This window comes from Hypanus sabinus, chromosome 4, assembly GCF_030144855.1.
Source record: "Hypanus sabinus isolate sHypSab1 chromosome 4, sHypSab1.hap1, whole genome shotgun sequence".
NCBI classification, from domain to species: Eukaryota; Metazoa; Chordata; class Chondrichthyes; order Myliobatiformes; family Dasyatidae; genus Hypanus; species Hypanus sabinus.
This window is the reverse complement of record NC_082709.1, coordinates 115,628,372-115,654,898: the sequence shown is the minus strand read 5'-3', so window position 1 is coordinate 115,654,898 and position 26,527 is coordinate 115,628,372. Positions and strand designations below refer to the sequence as shown.

At 42.0% G+C, this 26,527-nt stretch overlaps 1 protein-coding gene across 1 annotated transcript in view; it reads left to right on the top strand.

Moving 5' to 3' along the window:
- The window catches only part of sh3kbp1 (SH3-domain kinase binding protein 1), a 233,277-nt gene extending 206,805 nt beyond the window's left edge, over nucleotides 1-26,472 (top strand). The window contains exons 14-18 of the mRNA XM_059967967.1: nucleotides 15,481-15,590; nucleotides 18,110-18,256; nucleotides 22,471-22,712; nucleotides 23,901-23,964; nucleotides 26,060-26,472. Coding sequence (XP_059823950.1) covers nucleotides 15,481-15,590; nucleotides 18,110-18,256; nucleotides 22,471-22,712; nucleotides 23,901-23,964; nucleotides 26,060-26,101 — 605 coding nt within the window. The 3' untranslated portion in view covers nucleotides 26,102-26,472. The remainder of the gene's footprint in view (nucleotides 1-15,480; nucleotides 15,591-18,109; nucleotides 18,257-22,470; nucleotides 22,713-23,900; nucleotides 23,965-26,059) is intronic.
- Nucleotides 26,473-26,527: the final 55 nt, after the last annotated feature.

Genomic DNA, 26,527 nt, shown 5'->3' with positions numbered 1-26,527 from the left:
GAAGATGGGCAAAGGAGAGTCAGTGGATGTTCTTTATTTGGATTTTCAAAAGGCCTTTAACAAGGTGCCACAAGATAACAGCCCATGCTATTACAGAAAAGATACTAGTATGGATAGAAGATTGGCTGACTGGCAGGGGGCATAGAGTAGGAATAAAGGGAGCCTTTTCTCGTTGGCTGCCAGTGACTAGTGGTGTGCTGTTAGGGGTTGGTGTTGGGACCGCTTCTTTTCATGTTAGAACTCTTCAGAGAACGTGTTAAAGAACTGGAGGTGCAGCTCACTGACCTTTGGCTCATACAGGAAACTTAGGAGATAATAGTTAGGAGCTACAGAGAGGTAGTCATCCTTGGGTTGCTGGAGGCAGGTACCTGGGTGATCTGTCAAGAGCAAGAAAGGAAATGAGCAGCCATTGCAGAGTGCCCTATAGCTGTTCTTCTCAATAGTAAATATACTGCTTGGGAGAAGGATTTTGTAGGGGAAGCTGCAGCGAGGCTCTGCCACTGAGTCTGGTGCTGTGGCTCAGAAGGGAATGGGCGAGTTGAGGACTGCAGTAGTGATAGTGGATTCCATAGTTAGAAGAGTAGACACAAGATTCTGTGGGTGCGATAGAGACACCTGAATCAGGTCCACGACATTCTAAAGGGGGAAGGTGAGCAGCCAGAAGTCTTGAAACAGATTGGCACCATTGACATAGATAGGAAAGGCAAGGAGGTCCTAAAGAGTGAATTTGGGGAGCTAAGTAGAAGACTGAAAAGCAGGAACTCCAGGGTAGTAATCTCTGGATTTTTGCCTGTGGGAAAAGAATAGGATGATTTGGCAGATGAATGCGTGGCTGAGGATCTGGTGCAAGGGGGTAGTGTTTCAAATTTCTGGATTATTGGGATCTTTTTTAGGGAAGGTACGACCTGTACAAAAGGGATGGGTTACAACTGAACTCAAGGGAGACCAATATCCTTGTTGACATGTTTGCTGGAATTGTTGGGGAGGGTTTAAACTGATTTGGCAAGGTGATGGGAAACTGACCGATAGGGCTGAGGATTGGGCAGTTAACCTACAAGTAGAGGCAGTGTGTAGTGAGACTGTCCAGAAGGACAGGCAGATGATAGGGCAAAATTGTAATCATTGGAATGAGTTGCAGTGTAATAAGGAGACAAATTCTAAAAGAGTGATTAATAGAGGACTGAAAGTGTTGTATTTGAATGCACGTGGAATACGAAATAAGGTTGATCTTGACGTGTTGTTAGAGATCAGTAGCTATGAGGTGTTAGCTGTGAGGAGGATGCTAAGAGGATGCAGGGTAAGTTGGATAGGTTAGGTGAGTGGGCAAATTCATGGCATATGCAATTTAATGTGGATAAATGTGAGGTTATCTACTTTGGTTGCAAGAACAGGAAAACAGATTATTATCTGAACTGTGGCCGATTAGGAAAAGGGGAGATGCAACGAGACCTGGGTGTCATTGTACACCAGTCATTGAAGGTGGGCGTGCAGGTACAGCAGGCGGTGAAAAAGGCAAATGGTAAAATTATGGAATCAAATTTGTAGGAAGAGATGACGTATGCTTGGAAAATGTAGAGTCCTTGTGGGTAAAGTTAAGAAATATCAATGATAAAAAGATCCTAATGGGAGGATTGTAATAATGTACAGGCCTCCAAACAGTAACCAGGATGTGGGTTACAAATTACAATGGGGAAATAGAAGAGTTGTGTACAAAGGGCAGTGTTGCAATTGTTATGTGGGTCTGACCTCTGTGGTTGGGTAGATGTTGGAGTCAATTTTTAAGGATGTAGTTTTGGTGTACTTGGAGGCACATGATAAAATAGACTGTAGTCAGCATGGTTTCCTCAAGGGAAAATCTTGCCTGGCAAATCTGTTGAAATCTGAGAAAATTACAAGCAGTATAGACAAAGGAGAATCGGTGGATTTTTAAACGGTGTTGGATAAGGTGCCACACATAAGGCTTAGTGAGATAAAAACCCATGGTTTAACAGGAAAGATACTTACATGGATAGAGCATTGGCTGATTAGCAGGAGGCAAAGAGTGGGAATAAAGGGAGTTTTTTCTGATTGGCTGCTGGTGACTAGTTGCATTGCACAGGATTCTGTGTTGGGACCACTTCTTTCTATGTTATACGTCAGTGATTTGGATGATGGAATTGATGGCTTCGTGGCTGAATTTGCAGATGCTACGAAGCTAGGTGGATGGGCAGCTAGTGTTGAGGAAGTGGGGGCAGGGACTGTGGGCTGCAGAAGGACTAAGACAGATTAGGAGAATGGGCAAAGAAGTAGAGGGACATCCATTTAGAGCAGAGAAGAGAAAAAAATGCTTGATTATTCAGGACCGCAAATGTTACAGGGAGAAGGGAGTAGAATGGGGTTGAAAGGGGTAATAAATCAGCCACGATGAAATGACAGCAGATTCAATGGGCTGAATGGTGTAATTCTACTCCCATGGTCTAACAGAGGCATTATAACTGCTCTTGCATCCAGATAAAGGTTAATTTCATCATAGGAATGGACCTCTCTGAGGAAATAAAGTGGGAGTTTTTTTTTATAGTATTTGACTGCTTTAAGAAAATGAAATGGCCTGACTGTGCTTGACCCCATCTATACCTCCTGTTTTTGGCAGGATCTCTGCAGCTGTTCCAGCCTTTTGATGCCACAGTACTCCCAATGTCCTGCTGATCTGTGAGGGGAGTGGCCCAAGGCAACCAGTCCTGAATCCCATGACCCAAGACCATTCTGGGTTTCTTCTCACTCATGTATTTTGAGATCTTTTTCAGTATGTCTAAATCTCATGGCAACTTTATTTATGTATTTAAAAGAAGGCATCAAATTCATTTTAGAATTTTAAAAGTGCATCATAAAACACTTTCCTCTTGTAAATTCATTGAAGGCATCATTTACCATTTTAATGAATGTTGATGACTCTATTCAAATGAATAGCACTGCATTATTTCCCCAGCATTTATCTATTTTATGTATTTAGTGCAGAACAGACCCTTCAGGCCCAGTGAGCCACATCACCCAGAAACCCACCTATTTAACACTAGCCCCATCACAGGACAATTTACAGTGACCAGTTAACCTACTAACCAGTACATCTTTGGACTGGAAGGGAATTGGAGCACCTGGAAGAAACCCACACGGTTCACGGGGGTGGGGGGAAGACATAAAAACTCCTTGTACATGGCATCGGAATTGAATTCGGAAATCCGGAACACCCTGTGGGTAGCATAAAGCTGATAGGAAGTTTCCCCAAACTATCAGCTTAATATAATCAGGATCTGCAACTAGACTTGATGACATGTCCAGAGGTAGATTATGAGTGTTGGATGTTCTGTACTTGTGTGTTGTAGTGTCCATATGTGGAGGTCTAAAGTGTGTAAGTGCATGCATTTCATTTCATTTAGGTTTATTTAATATCAGAGGATGTATACAGTCTGAAATTTGTACTCTTCTCAGACATCCATGATACAAGAGACCCCATAAAATGAATGGTAGAACACTGAAGCCCTGAATCCCACACCCTCGCTCCCCCCACCATGCAAGCAACAGCAAAAGCCCCCAAAGGGATTTTGATCTAGGGTCAATCAAAACTACAGTCCATAACACAGCACTTCGTTATCTCAGACAGGCTCTCTCTCTTTTGCAAGGGAGAGAGATGTCACTCCTGCAACACCAAGAGCAGAGACCAGCAGCCCACATGTTATGATCTTCCATGTCGGCAGGCTGCCACTCTCCATCAAAAGGGATCGAGAGTAAGAGGGATTGCTCGAGTACAGGGACCTTCTTCCGATAGAAGCCAATGATTAGCAAACACACCGCGCTGCTGTCTCGACGTTTCAGTCTCCCACAATGCTTCAGTCAGCAAAATTGGCGAGGAACTGGGATATCCATGGGTTCACTCCTCGAGGATGCACATCTTCCAGGCCACTCCTGGAGAAAGCGAAGCACTGTGCTTCACAGCTGGTCTGAAAATCATTGCTTGTGAAGAACTGTAGTTTGAACTGTAGATCCTGGACTCCCACAGGACCTCAACCACCTTGAAAAGAAAAGAGAAATAGAAGAAGAAAAGCTGTTATTAAACTGGAAGGAGTCACCTGGGTCTGCAAAAACCTTTGGCACTATCTTTCCATGCTCCTCCTCCTCAGTAGTTGGCTAGATGTTCTCTGTCGAACATCTGGCTGAAACTCAGCATGATAATTTTCATGATGACAAATCAGCATGAAAATTCAGCCTAATGCCTGTGTGCTTATAAGTGTGTGTTTAATTTTCCAATGATATTCTCATTGGCTCCACTGAAACATCTTTCAGCAGTGGAACTTAGCCACTGTTTCTGTTATTCACATAAAACCTGCTTGTTAGGATACTCTAGTGCATCTGGAACTCTTCAGGGTTTGTTCTGTAATATAATCATTCTATAGTGAAATCATTCTGTACGTTTTCTTTGGCGAGCCAAAAGAGAGCTTAAGTAGTTACTTGGGTTCAAGTCAATTATGAGCAACATTAAAGAACTTTTAATCACTGAATAAACCTGAACACTCATTGTGTTTTTTAAACCCAGCATCAGAGATCAATTCTTAAGAAATAACATATCTTCAATAGGGAAATGGATATGCAAGGCAGCATGTGAACAGTGCAGGACTTTCAGTGTGTCATTACCATTGCTGAATCTGTAGTAAACAGGTGCATTTAACTTGATCTCTACAAGAAATGGTGTGCTTTCTATTTAATTACTGAACCTGTAATTTCCTTGATGATTTGTTTTGAAGGTTCAGTGGAAAACCTGTTGTCCTTTTTGCATAACATTGTTGGTGAATTACATATTGGAATAATAAATACATAATCATACAGCACAGAAACCAGGCCTTTGGTCCACCAACTCCATGACAATTTATTTTGCTCAACTTCACTGATCTGCATAACGTCCATATCCTTTTATACCTTGCCTATTTACTAACTGTCTAAATGCCTCTTAAATGTAGTGATCTTATCTGATTCCACCATCTCCTCTGGCAATCTGTTCCAGATGGCACTCTGTGTTTTAAAAAAAATCTTTCCCCTCAAATTCCCTTTAAAGCACCTTAAACCATGCCCTTACGTTTTTGACTCTCCTACCATGAGAAAATTGATTCTGTTTACCCTAGCAATGCTTCTAATACTCTTGCAAAACTCTGTTAGGTCACCTCTCAGCTCCCTTCGCTGCAGGGAAAGCAAACCCAGCCTATGAAATCTTTCCCAAGAACTAAAGTCCTTCAATGCAGGTAGCTTCCTGATGAATCTCTGCATCTTTTAGTGAATTGCTTTCTTAAAATAAAATCTGGAACCAGAAAAAAGCTCTCCTTCATCCGGTTTAAAAGACTTGTAAAATGTAAATATGAAGAATAGAACCTTGTAGCACAGATGCAAGTAATTTAGGCTTTTACATCTTCTGCCTTTTATAAGGAAGTTAACGTAACATTTACAAAAGCTTCATGAGGTTGTTGCCCAGACTTGAGGACTCGAGTTGTAGTGAAAGATTGAGTAAGTTAGGACCTTATTCTCGAGAACGTAGGAGAATGAAAGATGTTCAAAATTATGATCTTAAAATTCAAATTATGAATTTGATATACAAAATTATGAGGGGTATAGTTAGGGTAAATGTAAGTAGGCTTTTTCCTCTGAGGTTGGGTAAGGCTAGACCTAGAGGTCATTGGTAAAGGGTGAAAGGTGTTTAAGGGCAACATGGTGAACTACTTCACTCAGAGGATGGTGAGAGAACAAACTGCAGTGGAAGTCGTGGATGCGGGTTTGATTTCAACTTTTCAGAAATTTGGATAGATACATGGATGGGAGGGGTATAGAGGGATATAGTCTGGATGCAGGTCAATGGGACTAGGCAGATTAATAGTTTGAAACAGACTAGATGGACATGGACGAGAAGAGAGAATGTCTGGGGAGGGGTGGTGTCTTTGATTATGCTGGCTGCTTTACTGAGGCAGTGAAAAGTACAGACAGAGTTTACTGAGAGGAGTCTGGTTTTCATGATGTGCTGCACTGTGATCCATCAGGATAGGATGCTTTCTATAGTGCATTGATGAAAATTGGTAAGGGTCAAAAGGGACATGTAAAATTTCTTTAGCCTTCTGAGAAAGTAGAGGCATTGGTGAGCTTTCATGGCCATAGTGTCAGTCTGGTTGGACCAGGACAGGCTATTGGTGAGGTTCAGATTTTGGAACTGAAGCTGTCAACCGCCTCAACCAAAACACTAGTTATGTAGACAGAAGCATATGCACTGCTCCTCTTCTTAAAGTCAATGGCCAGCACTTTTTTTTTGCTATCATTGAGAGAAGGCACCATGTTTCTAAGCTTTCTATCTTCTTCCTGTATTCTGACTCATCATTATTTGAGAAGCAGCCCACTACAGTGGTATCATCCACAAACTTGTAGATGGAGTTAGATCAGAATCTGGCCACGCAGTCTTGTGTATACAGGAAGTGGAGTAGGGGTCAAGGATGCATCATTGGTGCATCATTGTTTTGAATAATTGTGGCACAAGTGTTGCTGCTTATCTTTGCTGGTTGTGGTCTGTTGAGTAGTTAAAGGATACAGTTTGCAGAGGGTTGTGTTGACTCCCAGCATCTGGAGTTTGGTGTTGACTTTGCCAGCATAGTATTGAAAGTGGAACTGTAGGCAGTAAGCAATAGTCTGATATAATTACCTTTACTGTCCAGATGCTCCAGAAATCAGTGTAGTCAAGGACATGGCATCCGCTGTAGACCTGTTTCTGCGGCAGGTAAATTGCAGTGGATCGAAGGTGTCTGGAAGACTGGAGTTACTGCATGCCATGACTAGCCTCTTAAAACTTCACAATGGTAGGTGTCAGAGACACTGGGCGGTAGTCATTAAGGCACCTTACCTTGTTTTTCTTGGGTACCAGGATGATTGTGGACAGCTTCTAGCTCATTGTTACAAGACTAATGAATGGTTGCCTAGTAAGATAAGATGGACTCTTGATCTCACAGTCTACCTCCTTATGATCTTGATTCAGTCTTCAAAGTTGTATAAATTCGCTTTTAGGATGTTCCTAAATCACCTTTCTTTTCAGGTGATGATCTTCGTACTTTGAAGCCTTTACTTTGGAGGGGGGAGGGTGGAGAATGTGTTAGTTTCTTTATAGTTTGCCCATTATGATGTTTGCTTGTGATCATCTGCAAAAGAGGAAAATTACTGACTCTCTATTTCAGAACCCCTCATCATTTTGAAAACTTCTATTCTGACTTCTCCACTGTGAAGCGAGCAATTCTTTGATTTCCCCAGATAACTAAGGCATCTCATGCCCTGTGACCATTTATATTACTTTGGGATCAGTCTAGGTTATTTTGTAATGACTGGAGCATTATGAGTTTCATTATCTGTAACACATTGGTATCTGCTTGGTCTTCACATTCTTCCCATTGAATATACTGTGAACATTTACTGAGGTTAAACAAAAGAAGGGTCAAATAATATTTTCCCTAAACCACCCTGCACTATATTGAGACTACACTATATAAAATATATAAGATACTTTGCAAAAACAAAATGAGAGCTCGCTATAATATTTGACTGACGAATTTGCCCTATGAGAAGGGGGATGCTTATTTGCTGTAATTAATGCCTTAATTAATTTGAGTCATATAACCTCCTTCCCCACTTGTATTTGAGGAAGCCATAACACAGATGTCTATACATATTTAATGCATGAAACACAGTATATTCTTAAAACCTGACTATTATAGATCATTTATCAGGGACAGAATTAACATTAATTTGGATAGATGTGTATTGATTAGGGAAAGCCAGCAAGGATTTTGTAAAAGCATATCATGTTCAGCTATCTTGCTGGAATGTTTTGATGAAATTACAGTAAGGATCAATGAAGGAAATATGGTTGATGTGTTACATATGTGGCCTTTGAAAAGGCAACTTAACTGTATAACATGATACAATAGACTTCTCAACTCTCTTGAAAGCCATGGAATTAATGGCACAGCTGCAGCATAGAAGGAAATTTAACTAAATAACAGTAAAAACTTTATTTCAATTGACACTTCAGGGGTTGGTATTGAGATCTCTGCTTTTCTTAACTTTTCTTTAACTTTATAAACTTTTCTTAACTTTTCAATTTATAATTTGAATTTGGGTATACAAGGCACATTTTCCAGATTGTCAGATGATATTAAACTGGGCAGAAATTAGTGTAAAGCTTTTTGTTAATGACCTGGGTTCAATTTCTACCATTACCTGTAAAGAGTTTGTACTGTGTGATTTTCTCCCATATCCCAAATATATATGGGTTAGGGTTAGTAGGTTAATTGGTCACATGGATGTAATGGGCTTGTTGGAGCAGAATAGCCTGGCACCATACTCTATCTCTAAATAAATAAAATTAGAAGTACAGTTTGCTGAACTATAAGTACAATTTGCAGATAAAACTTTATATTAAATAATGTAAAATGTTACATTGCTGTAAGAAGAATGGGGGAGTTGATATAAACCAGGGGTTAAGGAATTTGTGAATTGTGTCATCTGTGTATGATTTATTAAAATTGACAAGAGAAGTGGAGGAGATGACTTATCTGGGGTCCTGAGTTTATTAATAAGATTAGATGTCAGTCAAGCTGAATCTTTAGTAAGTACTGGTTCAGTAACATGTAGAGTAGTGTCCAGTCCTGGAATAAATAGATTTAAGAGCAGTTTACTGAAGAGAATTTTGGGGGAAAGGGTAATGTGGAAAAAACTCTTACAGGGAGCTGGAGTGGACTCACCCTACTCTGGTATCAACAAACACAAGCAAGTCGGCTAGAGTCCTGATCAAGGGTCTCGGTCAGAAACATGGACTGTTCATTCATTTCCATAGATGCTGCCTGACCTGTTGAGTACCTCCAGCATTTTGTGTGTGTTTCATTGCTCAGTATACTCAGCAGGTCAACTACCTTCTGTGAAGAGGGTAACCAGCAATACTGTGAAAGTTTAACTCTGTATCTCAAGTGTTCCAAGCATTTTCTGTTTTTCCTTTAGAAGTCCAGCATCTGTTGCTTTTTACTCTTCATCTAAACCATCAACCATGCTTAATACATCATTCTACAGAAAAGCAACACAAGGTTGTATGTGTTGGGTGGCAATTGACTATCAGACATTTGCAGTATGTACAAACAAAAACAGGTACTTTCCCCAACTAGTAAGGCTGATGAACACCTTTGGCCACTAACACCACGACTGCCTTACTACTTCCTACCAGTTACCTTATATACTGCCTAGCATCACTTTGAGGACATACGATCAATTTACATATATAAGATATATGCATTTATATCTGTTGTGTTATTTTTATTATTATTGTATTCTTTATCTTTTGTGCAGCATCGGATCCGAAGTAACAGTCATTTCATTCTCCTGTACGCTTGTGTGCAGGAAATGACATTAAACAATCCCAAATTACACTTGCAAGAAGAAGTTTGCAAACCCTTTGCAATTATCTGATTTTCTGCATTAATTACTCATAAAATGTGGCCAGACCTTCATCTAAGTCACAACAATAGACAAACACAATCTGCCTAAACTAGTAACAGACAAACAATTGTATTTTTCAGTCTCTATTGAACATTTCACACAGTCCAGGCTGGTAAAAGTATGTAAACCCTTGTATTTAATAATTGGTAGGACTGTGGCGACCCATTTCCTGGTACATCCAAACCGGCTCACAATTAGCCAGCTTTCCGGCTAAGGGAGATGGCCTACGGGGGTTTGCGAGCACAGAGCTTTGGAGCCTCTGCGCCACAGGGGGCAGGTTGAGGGAGGCTTAAAAGTGAGGCTGAGGATTTCGAATAAAGTTTTTTCCTTTGACTGCAGTTACCGAATCCGTGTCATAATTTTAGCGCTGCATGTAGCACACCGCTACAATTGGTGACCTCGACGGTCCAAACAATTTTTGGACCAGAAATGACCGACGCCGCCTCTGTTCATGTGGTTTCGTTGAAATGCCGAGTTTCTGGACACAGCGACCGACCCTATGGTTCCAGCAAGCCGAAGCCCAATTCCACGTTCGCCAGATCACTTCAGAAGACACCCGCTACTACTACGTGGTGAGCTCCCTTGACCAGGACACAGCGGCCCAGGTTGCGGAGTTCGTACTGTCACCCCTGGCAGACGGCAAGTACACTGAATTCAAAGCCCTGCTCCTCAGGACTTTCGGACTCTCACGGCACGAGCGGGCTTCCCGTTTACTGTACCTGGATGGCTTGGGCGACAGACCTCCGTCGGCTTTAATGAATGAGATGTTGTCTCTGGCCGACGGACACACACCCTGCCTCATGTTTGAGCAGGCATTCCTGGAGCAGCTGCCCGAGGACATACGCCTGCTGCTGTCCGACGTGGATTTCAGTGACCCCCGGAAGGTGGCAGCCCGGGCGGACTTGCTGTGGAACGCCAGGAAGGTGAGTGGGGCGCCAATCGCACAGATCACCAGGCCACGCTCCCAGCAGCAAACCAGACCAGGCCCGGCCACAGAGCCCGCTAACCCCAGAGGCAGGGGTGAGGAGCCCAACGAACAATGGTGTTTCTACCACCAGCGGTGGGGCGCAGAAGCCCGCCGTTGTCGCCCGCCCTGCAAGTTCCCGGGAAACGCTAGGGCCAGCCGCCGCTGATGGCTACGGCGGCTGGCCATCGGGATAGCCTTTCCTGTATGTGTGGGACAGAAGGTCGGGACACCGGTTTTTGGTCGACACTGGTGCCGAGATCAGCATTTTACCTCCGACGAGTTACGACACCCGCAGCAGGGCACCGGGGCCCCCCCTGAGGGCCGTGAATGGCAGCACAGTAAGGACCTATGGCACCCGTCAGGTGCAGCTACAGTTCGGCTCCAGCCACTTCACGTGGGACTTTACACTGGCTGCCGTAGCCCAACCGCTTCTGGGTGCGGATTTTTTGCGGGCTCACAGCCTACTGGTCGACCTGCCCAGGAAGAGACTGGTACACGCCGAGACCTTTCAGACGTTCTCCCTGGGTGCAGCCCAGTTGCCAGCCCCTCACCTCGGTTCCATCACGCTGTCCGACAACGACTTCACCAGGGTCCTGGCGGATTTCCCATCGGTTCTGGCACCGCAGTTCACAGCGGCCATGCCCCGACACGGCGTACAGCACCACATCCCGACCCAGGGACCACCCCTCCACACCCGCGCTCGGCGGCTTCCCCCGGACAAGCTCCGACTGGCGAAGGAGGAGTTCCAGAGGATGGAGGAATTGGGGATCATCCGGCGGTCCGACAGCCCATGGGCCTCCCCCCTGCACAAGGTGCCCAAAGCGACGGGAGGCTGAACGAGGCTACCACGCCGGACCGCTACCCTGTGCCGCACATTCAGGACTTTGCAGCAAACCTGCACGGTGCACGGATCTTCTCCAAGGTAGACCTCGTCCGAGGGTACCATCAAATCCCGATGCATCCTGACGACGTCCCCAAAACGGCTCTCATCACCCCATTTGGCCTTTTCGAGTTCCTCCGCATGCCGTTCGGCCTGAAGAATGCCACACAGACGTTCCAGCGGTTAATGGACGCGGTGGGACGGAACCTGGACTTCGCGTGCATCTATTTGGACGACATCCTCATATCCAGCAGCAGTCGTCAGGAGCATCTGTCCCACCTCCGTCAACTCTGCGCCTAACTGAGTGAGTACGGTCTTACAATCAACCCCGCCAAATGCCAGTTCGGACTCGATACCATTGACTTCCTGGGCCACAGGATTACTAAAGACGGGGCAACCCCTCTGCCCGCTAAGGTAGATGCGGTCCGCCACTTTCTCCGACCCACCACGATCAAAGGCCTTCAGGAATTCGTAGGTATGGTCAATTTCTACCACCGCTTCCTCCCTTCAGCTGCCCGGATCACGCGCCCCCTGTTCACCCTGATGTCGGGTCCGAGCAAGGACATTACCTGGGACGAGGAGTCCGCTGCCACTTTCGTTCAAACGAAGGAAGCTTTGGCGAACGCCGCAATGCTAGTACATCCCAGAATGGACGCCCCTACCGCCTTCACAGTGGACGCATCTGACACGGCAGTCGGTGGGGTGCTGGAGCAACTCATCGCAGGTTGCTGGCAACCCCTGGCATTTTTCAGCAAACACCTGCGGCCACCCGAGCTCAAGTACAGTGCTTTCGACCGGGAACTGTTGGCGCTCTACCTGGCAATCTGGCATTTCAGGTACTTCCTAGAAGGTCGGCCCTTCACCGCGTTCACGGACCACAAACCGCTTACCTTTGCGTTTACGAAAGCGTCCGACCCCTGGTCGTCCCGCCAGCAGCGCCATCTGTCCTGCATCTCTGAATACACGACGGATGTCCAGCACGTCTCGGGTAAGGACAATGTTGTGGCGGATGCACTCTCTCACCCTACCATTCATGCCCTTTCCCAAGGGGTAGACTTTGAGGCACTGGCAGAGGCACAGCAGGCAGATGAGGAGATTCCGAGTTACAGAACCGCAGTCTCCAGTTTGCAGCTCCAGGACCTCCTCGTAGGCCCGGGTGAGAGGACCCTACTCTGTGACGTCACCACTGGCCAGCCCCGTCCCATCGTCCCGACAGCCTGGTGGCGCCGTGTTTTCGACTCCATTCATAACTTGGCGCATCCCTCATTTCCAGCAGGTTCATTTGGCACGGACTCCACAAACAGGTCAGTGAATGGGCCAAAACGTGCATGCACTGCCAGGCGGCCAGGGTGCAGCGGCACACCAAAGCCCCACCGCAGCAGTTCCATCCTGCCCACCGGCGTTTCGACCACATTCATGTGGATATCGTGGGCCCCCTGCCAGTGTCGCGCGGCACCTCCTGACTATCGTGGACCGGTTCACAAGATGGCCAGAGGCGGTCCGCTCACCGACACCACCTCCGAATCTTGCGCCCGAGCTCTGACCACCACCTGGATATCTCGCTTTGGTGTACTGTCCCACATTACCTCCGACAGAGGCGCCCAGTTCACCTCCAGCCTGTGGTCAGCTATGGCCAGCCTTTTGGGGACTCAGCTGCACCACACAACTGCCTACCACCCACAGTCGAACGGGCTAGTGGAGCGTTTCCACTGTCACCTGAAGTTGGCCCTCATGGCCCGCCTGCAAGGAGCCAACTGGGCGGACGAGCTTCCCTGGGTCCTACTCGGCATCCGCACAGCACCCAAGGACGACCTGCACGCCTCGTCGGCCGAGTTGGTATATGGCGCGCCCCTGGTCGTCCCCGGGGAGTTCCTACCAGCCCCACAGGGGCAAGAGGAAGATCCCACAGCAGTCCTGGGCAGACTACGCGAGAAGCTCGGTAACCTGGCCCCCATACCCACTTCACAGCACGGGCGGAACCCGACCTGCGTACCCAAAGACCTGCAGAACTGTAAGTTTGTGTTTGTACGAAGGGGCGGGCATTGGCCACCGTTGCAGCGGCCATACGAGGGGCCGTTTATGGTGCTCCGGAACAACGGGTCCACGTTCGTGCTGGATGTTGGGGGGAAAGAGGAGGTTTTCACGGTGAACCGACTCAAACCGGCCCATGTGGACCTGGCGCAACCGGTCGAGTTTCCGGCACCTTGGCGCAGAGGCCGACCTCCCAAGCAGGTTCCGGCCCAGACTGTGGACATTGGGGGGTGCATTGCGGGTTCTGGGGGGGAGGTTATGTGGCGACCCATTTCCTGACACATCCGAACCGGCTCACAATTAGCCAGCTTTCCGGCTAAGGGAGATAGCCTACGGGGGTTTGCGAGCACAGTGCTTTGGAGCCTCTGCGCCATGGGGGGCAGGTTGAGGGAGGCTTAAAAGTGAGGCTGAGGATTTCGAATAAAGTTTTTTCCTTCGACTGCAGTTACCGACTCCGTGTCGTAATTTTAGCGCTGCATGTACCACACCGCTACAGGACCTCATTTAGCAACAATCACCTCCACCAAATGTTGCCTGTAGCTGCTGATCAGATTTGCACAATGGGAAGGAGGAATTTTAGGCTGTTCATCCATACAAAACTGTTTCAGTTCATCAGTATTTCTGGGAATGCAATGCCTTGCCTGAACAGCCCTCTCCAGTTCATGCCATAATATCTCAATTGGGTTATGGTCTGGACTTTGACTTGGCCATTCCACACATGAATTTTCTTTTTAAAGCATTGTGTTATTGTGTTGATTTTCTCTTGTTTTGAATCATTGTCTTGTTGCATCATCCAACTTCTATTAAGCTTCAGATGATGGACAGCAACCCTGACATTCTCCTTTAAAATATCTTGATACAACTTTGAATTAATTGTTCACTCAATGATTGCAAGCTGCCAGGCATAAGGCAACAAAGCAGCCCCAAACCATGATGCTCCTTTCACCATGCTTCACAGCTGGGATAAGGCTTTGCTTTTGGTGTTGGTGGGCAGTGCCCTTTTCCATCCAAACACAATGTCTGGCTGGTCTTTTGCAAATTTGGGACTTGCAGCAATACTTTTATTTGGAGAGTAGTGGTTTCCTCTGTGGTGTTCTTGATGAACACCATTCTTGTTCAGTGTTTTTCTTATAGTGAACACATGAACAGAGACTTCAGCAAGTTCTAGAGATTTCTGCAGGTCTTTTGCTGTTAACTTTGGGTTCTTTTCACTTGTGCTCTTGGTGTGATCTTTGCAGGATGTCCACTCTGAGGGAGAATAGCAACAGTACTGAATTTCCTCCATTTGTAGACAACTTCTCGTACTTGGACTGATGAACACTCAAGTCTTTAGAAATGTTTTGTAGCCTTTTCCAGCTTCTTCTAAGGTCCTCTGAAAGTTGTTTTGATAGAGGCATGGTGCACGTATACAGATCTTTCTTGAGAAGAGCAGGCTCTGTGTCTTTTTTATAGGGCAGGGCACTTCCACAACCCACACCTCCAATCTCATCTCATTGATTGCAACACCTGAGTCCAGATAGCTTTTGTAGAAGGCATTAGAGGTTTTGAACCTAGAATGTGATTGTTTAAATGCTGTACTCAGTATTGATTGTGTGTTATTAGTTTAGGCACATTGTGTTTATTATTATGAGTTGGATGAAGATCAGACTGCATTTTATAAGTATTTAATGCAGAAAACTAGTTAATTGCAAAGGATTCACAAACTTTTTCTTGTAACTGTACATCTACAAATTTTTTAGCTGTTCGATTTGGATACAATAGTTTAATGTGGAAATTTACATTCTGAACAAAGATGGTTTGTTGCTACCTGATTTGGCCGATTAGTATATTGACCCATTTTGGTCTGGTGTTTATTCCTGTGGAAGAATGCATTAAGTTTCTGGAGAGGGAGTTGATATGTAACAATACTGGCTTTTTATTTCATCACGTTATTACTTACAAAAATAAAACAAAATTAAATGTGATGAATTTTTTGAGCTTTACAGCTGTATGGTTGTTGAACATGGTACAAATTGTTTGAAACATACATTTCTAACATATTGCATTGCTTTCTTTTGCCTTGTAGATGTAACAAGTTTTGACAGTGTAGTCACTTCCACTGAAAAACTCAACCATCCCACAACGTCCAGACCGAAAGCCAGCGGACGGCGCCCACCATCACAAGTCTTTACGTCTGTATGTGTTTAAGCTTATACATGGTTGCATAGGACTTTTCAGTTCAGGAGTAAGCACTAAGCTAACACATTTATGCAGGCTGCATTCTATGGAATTGTGTCTTGCCTTGGTTCATCTCTCCCTTTCTCCAAATAAGTAGTAAAACTCCAATAATCTATTTTCAAACCATTCAGAAATCCTAATGATTCAGCATTTATCTCACCAGGCGATATTTACAAATTTTATTCATCCTGGCCTCTATTTCCAAGTACTTGAGAGGGCCCTTGTCCTCTGCTCTCTGGAAACTTACTGAGTTTACTGAAGTGTTGAATTTAAAGTTTATTAGGAATTAAGAAACATACAATGGTCTGCAAAATCTGCTAGTCTGGCATCAGTAAAGGCCCGTGCCAATCTAACAGTTCTGTTGTCTGTGGAGCATAACGCAAGCTGCTGAAGGAACTCAACAGGTCAGACAGCATTTGTAGAAGGAAATGCTCAAGACTTCATCTGGACTGAACTGAATGGTGCTATATGGCTTATCATAAATGCATCAATGCTAATTGCCTCAACCACTATCTCATAGCAAGTTCCAGTTTTTCAACTTTGAATAATGAATTCCCCATTGCATTTATTAGTGATCATTTGGTATTTAGATTTTAACTACCCCTCAAATCAAATGTTTTTAACTCTGTTGACTGCTTTATCATTATTTTTAGTGAAGACACTTACCTTAGTCTCTCTTCTAAAGAACCCAGATCGTTCAAGTGAGATAAACATTTGCACCATTTGATGGACCCGAAGAAGCCACTATGATTTTTTCTGATGCTATCCTGGTTTTCTGTGTATTATATAATGATATTTCAACTTCTTTATTGTATCTCTTTGGATTTCTTCCTACATTCCCACTTAGTTTCTGAAAAAGCTCTTTATTCTCTGTTGTATCTCAATTATCTGGTGACCAAACTCTTTTTTGCTAATCTATGCTTTTTGTTTCTTGAAGATCAGAGTACACCTAAAGTCAGAGAGTTGTTGCTCTATAATAAACATCGGCAGTTAAATGTAAATGAGGTTTGAGGGTGCATCAATAGTGGAAAGAGAGGGTCTTTCCATTAAATGGGAAGGGGAAATCTGGGATTTTGTTGAATTTCCATAATTCCCCATTTTATGAATGGTTTTCAACCAAAATATTAATTTGTCTCTGCATCACCAGCTGAGTGTTTCCAGCATTTTCTGTTTTTGTTATGAAACTCCTACTCCTTTTTTGAGTTATTATTGCAAGTTAGCTGATACTTGCACAGAAAACAAACCAATAGGCACACCTGTGGCTGGTTAATTGATCTGAGTCATGAGACTAGAAATACAATTCCTACTGTAAAAATTGAAGATACCAAACATATATCAAAAATAGACTCTACCAGAGATGCTCAGGCATAGAACACCCATTGTTTGTTTATTGAAATACAGTATGAACTAGGCCTTTCCAGCCCTTCAAGTCACACTGCCCACCAACCCCTGAATAACCCCAGCCTAATCACTGGATATTTTACAATGTCCAGTTAACCTAACCGGTACATCTGGACTGCAGGAGGAAACTGAAGCATCCAGAGAAAAACCATGCATTCCATGGGGAGGACGTATGGACTCCTTACAGATAATGTCAGAGTTCAACTCCGAACTCCAGTGCTCTGAGCTGTAAAAGTATCGTGGTAACTGATGTGCTACCCTGGATCCTTGCCAGTTCTTAATCTGGTAATAAAAGGTTAGTATCAGTAAACATGACCATAAAATGTTGGAATGCAGTGCTTAAAAATAAACTTGGGTCGTTAATGTCCTTGAAAGGAAACCTGTAGGCCAAATTAAGACTAGTCTGTATTTGACTCCAATCCCACACTTGTAAATGCCCTGAGAAGTTACAATATAAAAACTGTTCTGCAGTTCACTACTTTCTCATGATAATGAGGCATGGGTATTAAATGCTGACCTTGATAATGCTATATAAACAAGTGTGAAGTAAAACGTTGAGATCTTGCACCCAAGGAGTAATTTATTATGAGTTGCAATGTTGTATTTTCACACCCTCTATCAAGCTGAATATGGACCGAAAATATGAACAAAAGTCGTGTTTTGTTCCCATTACACATGAGCTAGCAAATCTTGCCTTCCAATTTGATAGATTTTTGTTGCTGCGTTTCACAGCAACAAATCTGCAGAAGCAGATTTTCATTTGAACTTGCACTTTCAATCCACAATTTGAAAGGAGCTACTTGAAAGATAAATTTCCAAAAGGTAGTTTATTTTAAGAGAGAAATTGCGGGGATAAAGAGAATATTTGCAAAAGATTATCAAGTTAATACAGAGGTCACACACCTGAAAATATTCAGTAGTAAGGCGTCATCCTATCGGCATAGAAAAAGTGTCAAGGAATCATGATCAGAGCATGTTCTGATTAAATTTGTTTTGAGTTATGATCAATTCTGATTTCTTGGCTAGGCTGCTCTGAGCAACTGGTGCTTAATTTTTTCTTCTTCTTTCCCTTCCAGCCATCACTTTCTAGCCCTGATTACTTGGACTCACCAGTTTCACAAGAGGATGAAAGAGAAGAGCAAGAGAGAACAGAATTTGATTCCAATGCGGCAAAAGTAAAAGAAGTCATAAAGAAAGTTCCCAGACCCATCCCTTTGTTACCTGTGAGTTAACAAGAGCTGTTTTTCAGTTGTACGAATAGGTAATGTTAAAATGTGGACTAAAAGAACTTTTTCACAGAAATCATTTTATTATATCAGTGATACTGTGAACTGGGGGAAGAGAAGCTTAACAGTGTGAATAGTGCAGAGAATAGACTAACAGTGTAAACTGGGAGTGAGGAGCTAAGAATATACTGTGAACAGTATAAAATACAGAACACAAGGCACTTCATAGATTCAGTGTGAACTGCAAGAGTTCATAAATCAGTAAAAGCTTTGAAGTGAAAAATGAGTGATTAGCTGGGGAAGAGGAGCAAAGGCTGTCCTAGCTGCTATATCGTGCTATTTTAGATTTCTTGACATTCCGAAGAAAATTGTGGCAATATGCACAAAATTCTGGAGGAACTCAGCAGGCCAGGCAGCATCTATGGAAATCTCAGGCTGAGACCCTTCACTAAGATCGTTCTGAAGAGTCTCAGCTCGAAACGTTGACTGTACTCTTTTCTATAGATGCTGCCTGACCTGCTGAGTTCCTTCAGCATTTTGTATGTGTTGCTTGGATTTCCAGCATCTGCAGATTTTCTCGTTTGTGAAAGTTGTGGCAAATTTGTTATATGAGTATGGAACACAGTCTGATATTACAATGTACTTGTCCTCATACTTGAGAACTTATTTTATCCTAATGTTGCACCTTACCTCCAACACTTTCAGGAATGGAACTCAGCTTCAGAATTAATGGGAAACTATTTACTTTACCTCTTAAATTCTTGTTATTACCACTGGGGAACAGATGTAGGAGCCTGAAGATCCACTCTCCAATGATTCCCTTTGCCATCAGATTTCTGAACGGTCCATGAACACAACCTTGTTACTCTATTTTTTTGCATTATAGTTGTAATTTATTATAATTTTGCTGCAAAACAACAAATTCCACTTCATTTAAGTCAGTGGTAATAAACCTGATAGTGTCTGCATTTCAGAAGCAAGGCCATTAGTTGCCAAGTTGCATAATACAGATGTTGTTTGTGTGTGCCTGAGCTCAGAGAATCTTCTTACCATTATTGATTATTTCGCAAGTATATAAAAGAATAGGCTTTATTATCGGCAAGAGTTGACATCCTCTAACAACCTTACCCCCCACCCCCCAAACTATTCGGTATGCCCCCTGACAATAAATATTCGTGTTGAGACGCTGGAAAATGCACCTCTCAGACACCAATTTTAAAAATGCCATCACCTTCAGTACACCAACACAGCCTTTGGTTGGTTTGATGGGGGGTGGAGTATGTTTGAAGATGAAGAATGAAGACCTCAGAATTGGTACAATATTCATGGCTGCTCATAGTGGAGGAAGGACATTCGTAATATCATCTCATGCATTGTGGTTGTTTACATGATGTTCAAATTTGCAGTTTTTGCTTTTATCTGTTTACATATTGGAAGGCATTTTTTAAATGTCGTATTTGGTTAACCTGGTGGAGGTTGCACCAGAACAATGGATAGATGATCTTTAATTTTCACTCTTTCTGTCTTGGATTATTCATCATTGAAATCTAACCTGTGTTATGGCTGCTGAGGGAAGTATACTCTTGAAATAGATCTGATCACACAGGAAAGAAAAGAATTGTTGGAATTAAGCACAGCAAATCAGGTGGTACTAGAGCAAGGCAGCACAAGATCAAGGAAAACTAGAAAGAATGATAACTAAAAACAGGATTTTGCAACTCTGAACAGGATGTTTTCAATGAAGTGACACCATGAGAAATGAGTTTAGAGATTGAAGCAGGAAGCTCTGCAAATAAGAATAAACTCATGTTAATTCAACAGGAAAAGGACGTTGTCAGAAGATGACAGCTAGAATATGCAGATAGGACAATTTTTTTAAAAATAAGGGCAATAGTAAAATCAGTTTTTGATTGGATTTCTTAAGTACATAAAGAAAGATTATGACAGACCAGATTGCAATCTGTTTGACTTCAGTAAAGGGAAAGAAACTGGTGAAGACACAGAGTGTCTGCAGCAGGACTTAGATGGATGGGGGGAAAGGGCAATGAAATGGCAGATGGCATAGTGTAGGGAAGTGCATGGTCATGCACTTTGGCAGAAAGAATAAAGGCACGGACTATTTTCTAAATGGGGAGAACATTCAATAATCAGAAGTGCAAGGGGACTTGAGAGTTCTTATGTAGGTTGAGTCAGTAAGGAAGGGTAAAGCAATGTTAGCATTCATTTCATGAGGATTAGATTACAAAAGCAAGTGTGGAAATCAAGGATCCAATTGCACAAGAAAGCATCAAGGCCAATTTCCTGAAACTTACTGATTAGTTGGAGCTGATTATTGACTTAAGGAGGAGGAAACCCAAGGTTCATGAACCGGTCCTCATTGGAGGATCAGAGGTTGAAAGGGTCAGCAACTTTAAATTTCTCAGTGTTGCTATTTCGAAGGTCCTGTCCCAAGCCCAGCATTCAAGTGCAATTACAAAGAAAGAATGGCAGTGCCTCTACTTCCTGGTTTGGCAGGCCATCTAAAACTTAGACAAACTAGTGGAGAGTCTGGTATGGAAACACCAATGTCCCTGAACAGAAAATCCTACAAAAAGTAGTGGGTACAGGCCAGTCTATCACGGGTAAAGCCCTCCCCACTATCGAGCACATCCAGGCAAAACATTGTCGCAGGGAATTAGCAGGGACCCCCACAACCCAGGACATGCTCTCTTCTACTGCCATCTGGAACAGTTATTACCCTTAACCACCATAAGGGGATAACTTCACTGCATCAATGAAATGTTCCCACAACCTATTGACGCACTTTCAAGGACTCAGCAAAGACATGAGATGACATTTATTGCTATTTATTTATTATTACTTCCTTTAAGTATTTGCACAGCTTATGTCTTTTGTTGCTTTTATAATGGTTATTATTCTAGTGTGGATTTATTGAGCATGTTCACGAGAAAATGAATCTCAGGGTTGTGTATGTTGACATATATAGAACATAGAACAGTACAGCACATTACAGGCCCTTCGGCCCACAGTTGTGCCGACCCTCAAACCCTGCCTCCCATATAACCACCCACCTTAAATTTTAAATATATACTTTTATATTAAATTTACCTTGAAAGATGTAATGCTGAGGTTTTATAAGGTATTGGTCAGACCAAACTTGTAAGGACTGTGTGCAGCTTTGGGCCCCTTATCTATTAGAAAAGATGTGCTGCCATTGGAGAGGGTTCACCAAAACTCCAGGAATGAATCTCATTGAAACATTAAATATTTAAAGTGGAGGTGTAGAAGATGTTTCCTATAGTGGGAGAGTCTAAAAACCAGAGGACTGAGTTCTCAGAATTGAGGGACACCCATTTAGAACAGAGATGAGGGAAAAAGTTCTTTAGCGCCAGGAAGGTGAATCTGTGGAATTAATTACCAGATGGCTTGTGCAGGCCAAGTATATTTAAGACAGAAATTGATAGGTTCTTGATTAATCAGGTTGTCAAAAGTTACGGGGAGAAGGCAGGAGAATAGAGTTGAGAGGGAGAATAAATCAGCCACAATGGAATGGCAGAGCACTTGATGGGCCAAAGGGTCTAGTTCTGTTCCTAATTAAAATTTTAATTAAATGATGGTATAGTCCAAGGATGCTAAGGGAGTATCCAATATACATATTGGCTATTACAATATGCCCCCAATTATATACTGCTGACTTCTTTCAGAAAACAGACTGAAAATGGAGATACAATTGAAAACCATCAGCTTAGACCACTGAATTCAGCCACTTCATTCCTGCTATGCTGCCTTTTGTGTAACTTCTGAATGACTAAGATAAAAACTGGAATTCAGTAAAAATCTTTTTTTTTTAATTTGCCCTGTTTTTCTAGATGGTGTTTTAATATGTCCCATGATCCTGTTTCTATTTCCACTACTTAATTGTATGAAGTAAGAGTTGGTAGCATATTGTATTTGGACATCTGATCTTGCACTGAAAAGACCAGAATACCATTTCATAAGTGGTTTTTGGAAGGTATGTTCCAAAAATAGGAGAATGCTATTAATTTCAAACTGCTTCTGCAGTTAAATGTTTGATCTGATTGGAATCTTATCCATACCTTGGTAAATATTGTAGTCGGTTTCATTTGCAGATTATCTTCTCTAGCAACTTGAGCAATTTCATTAAATTATGACAGTATTCGTTTGACTTTTTAATACTTGAATTGTCCTAGGCATCTGACAAACCATTGCCACCAAAACCAGGAGTTGCAGTTTTGCCCTCTGGAAGTAACACACATGTGTCAATGGGCCACACATTCCATCACAATCTCCCCTCTACTGGAGGACAGAGGCCAAGCTTGCCGGTACAGTACAATACTGATCTGAAGCCAAAGAATCAGGATCCAATTGAAGAAGTGAAAGCACAAGTGAAGGAATTGAGAAGTTTTATTGAAATGATGAAGTCTCAGCATAAGTGAGTGGCCTTTTATCTGTTGGGTACCAACTGCAAACTTACAACCCAGGAAACCATTAACTGTACCTTTTTGAAATTTGTAGCCATTGGATATATACTAGCTGTTTGAACATTGATGTCTTAGCTTAAAATTTTACTTCCCCCTCCTCCATACCCTTTGAACACTTGAGGAAATGGCTTAGTAATCTCTGCCCACGAATAAATGGTCTGGCTCGAAGTAGCTCTCCAAGCATGGCTCTATAACTTTAGCCTTTTGTCACAATGCTTGCTTCATCTTAAAAGCTCCCTTTACTTTGCTATTTACATCCAGACAATATTTCTTCAAAACAACAGTCGGGTTGTCAGAAGAATGGACAAAGTAAGAATTAGCAAAGAAAATAAGCCCTGCTGATGGTTTAATCCAGAATTATCATCTTTATTATCTAGTAGCCTGTTTACTCAAATGACAAAGTTCAAAATTCCTCTAATCTTCCTCTAATCCCCGAAACATCTGTCTGAATATTATAAAGTACAACATAATTGCATTCTCTTTATTACAATGTTAACAGTGTTTTTGAGTGTATACCACCAAGCAGTATTTCAAGTAAATAGCCTTGCTTATAATTTCTTTGATAGCCAGGCATCAACTACCCTAAAAATTGAACAAAAATTTCTCAACTCCATAATGACACATGTACAATTCTTCAAAGTACAACTGTCAGCTCAAGAGTTGCAGTCTAATAAAGTGCAGTTTGCCCACCAATTTTTTATCTAGGGCTTTGATACAGAACTGATGTTATTTTACAAAAAAAATCATAAGCCAACCCATATTTTCTTTAAATCTGTTTTTTCTGTTACACTGATCAATGATAGCTTTTTCACCATACTCTGAGTTCACAATGTCATATCATCCATATGAACTTCACATTTTTTTCTCTGTATTCAAAGTCTCAACTGTATATTTACTAGTGTTACATCTTTCTGGTTATTGCATCGTGGTGGATGTTCAGCAAAATGTTAACATAGCTTTAATATTGTACATCTGTTAGTGGGTTTGTTAGATTAGTACATTAGCTTAAACTTGTTACTGTAACCACAGTTTGTATTGGACACCAATCTGAAGATTGGGTCACTTTCCTCTCAACTTCTACATTATTTCCTGTGTTTTGACTGTTTCAAAACTGAAATGTTGCTTCTTCATTTTGGCAGAAAAGAGATTACACAGTTAATGAATGAATTAGATGAAGAAAAGAAGATTCGTATTTCATTACAAGTGAGTTGTGTCTTTAATTAGTACCACTGTGGGATCATCAAGGTGCATTATATGCTTGCAGCATGAATATATCAGAGTAGCTCAAACATTTCACATGTAGAGATAATAAAAAATAGTTATGATACTGAATGACAGACATAATATGGTGAACATTATTCATAATTCTAAGAATACCTAAAAGCATTTACCTGATCATTACATACACCTTTCTGGGATTTTGCTTTAAAATTTGGCTAATTGTTTTCAATGTTGATACTTAAAAAATGTCTGCAAAATATTTTGCAACTTCTTGAGGTCACGAACATTGAGACTAAGAACCCTGCCACAAAGGAAGATTTTCTACTATTTTTATACCATAACCATGCATCTTAAAATTGTTTACACCTCATGTCCTCCTAGCTTCCTCTGCTAGGCCAGAAAACAAAGCCAGTCTCCCATTGTAAATGGTAAAAGATGCTGAATTACCTGCATTTTCTCCAGTGCAATCACATCCTTTCTGTAGTTTTGTAACCAGAACTCCTGCTGTGGTGTAATCGCCAGTACTTTATCTCAGTTATGCAACACAGAAATAGGCCCTTGGGCGTAATTTGTCCGTCCATGCTGACCAAGCTAGTTTTGCATACCCGTCTCCTCTCCTTGTATGTCTAAATGTCTTTTAAGCATTGTAACTACTTGTCTCTACAACTTCCTCTGACAGTTCACTCTGTATCCACTCCCCTTGTGGATAAGCTTGTTCCGCAGGTCACCTTTAAATCTTCCCTCTTTCACCTTAGACCAGACTCCCATAGCTTGGAAAGAAGACTGATCATCCATCTTCGTTTCTGCTTTACTCTCGAGTTAAAGTTTTTAGATCCCCAGGGACTTGGCAGAAGAACCCATATTGCCACTATTGCCTTAACTATCTTTTTCAGGAGACCTTAAACTAAAAGTCTCAAGGAGACAAAAGAAAAATCCTACAGCACTTGTCATAGGAGAACAGAGTATTTCTTGACAATAATTCTGTTCTCTACAATCTCTAAAATACCATTTTGTTGTTTGGAAATGGCACATAAACATTGAACAGATTTCACATCCTCTTTTGTTGTTTGATCCTTGATTAAGAAGTGCAGAATGTAGTTTTCAGTACATCATTTGCTGTATATAGACCACAGGGTTGAAGAGCAAGCTTACAAACCAATATCTTTGCAATTACACTCTTCATTATACTGTTTTCTCCCACATCTGAGGGTTTCCATCAGTAAAGTGGAGAAACTTACCGGTGACAGGATGGTGCTCTGGTTTTATTTCAACATGCAGCATATTATGGGCCCAGTAATAAGCTAGATGCCTTCTCTGTCTCATTATTTGCAGTACAATATCATATTACTAAAGATCTAAAAGGGTAAATTTTCATAAGTGGCTTTGCGAAATGTTTTCATACTTAAATGATCTGATTTAAAACTTGCAGTTATTTGCAGCTCCTCCCCTAAAAGAAAGCTTTCTGTATTAACTACCATTGATTCAGTTCCTCACTATTTCAGAGATGCAAACTTAAGTTTATATTTTATCTTTTGCAGCTGTGGTATATGGGTATATTACACAGGTCTGATAATGTAACTGCAAATTGAACTATTAGTATATAACAGTCCATTGCAGGCATTTTGTGTGTGCATAACTGATTAGATTTTTGTTGGTAATAATACTTTATTTCTAGCACCTGGCACACCTTAAGTTTCCACATATTTCCACTGACCACCTGAAATCAGCACCTTGGCATCTACTGTAAATAACAGTAGAGGCAAGAGCACCAATCAAACATGAGAATACCTTTGCACATACCAACTTTCATTTTTTCTTCTACCGGTCTATCCTTATCTCCACAAAGCATGAGTCCCTCAAATTAGCCCTAATGTACTATGTCCAATCAGTATTTTCTATGTCTTGAAGTTACATTCAACATTGACAGTTAAGTAGAAATGGAGAATGTTTAAAAAGTATCCAGAGTAGAGGTCACTTTAGATCATGAGGTTAAGGCAAAAAACTTACCCAATATTCTTTTTCAAATTATGAGAAATTGAATTAAAGGATGCTAAGAAAGCTGATTTTTAATTTGCAGATGGAAGTGGAAGGAATTAAGAAAGCACTTCAATCAAAATGATTGGTTATTACCTGGAGAAAATGCTGCAGAGACATCTCCGATAGCTCCAAGGACTTAAGTTATGATGCAGCCAAATTCAGTTCGTGCCAAATTAACTGAACTTTTTCTTTCCCCTGCATCTTTTATAAACAGGTTTTCATTTTTTGTAATGCAAAAAATACTGTTCACATGGTAACTGCAGAACGATTTTAGTGTTTTCCTAATACTAAATGCACTGACGTCTAAAATGGCTAATGCTATAGGCTTATATATACATTTATGTATGTATATGCATGTGTGAACCACACACTTGCAAAGTAATTCAGATGCAAACAACCCCATGCTATTTGATGCTATTTTTCAATAAAGAATGTAATGTTTGATTGCCAGTACATGGCTGATGTTTGTTGTCCTTTTGAAATATGTAGGAATGGGAATAGCAAGAAT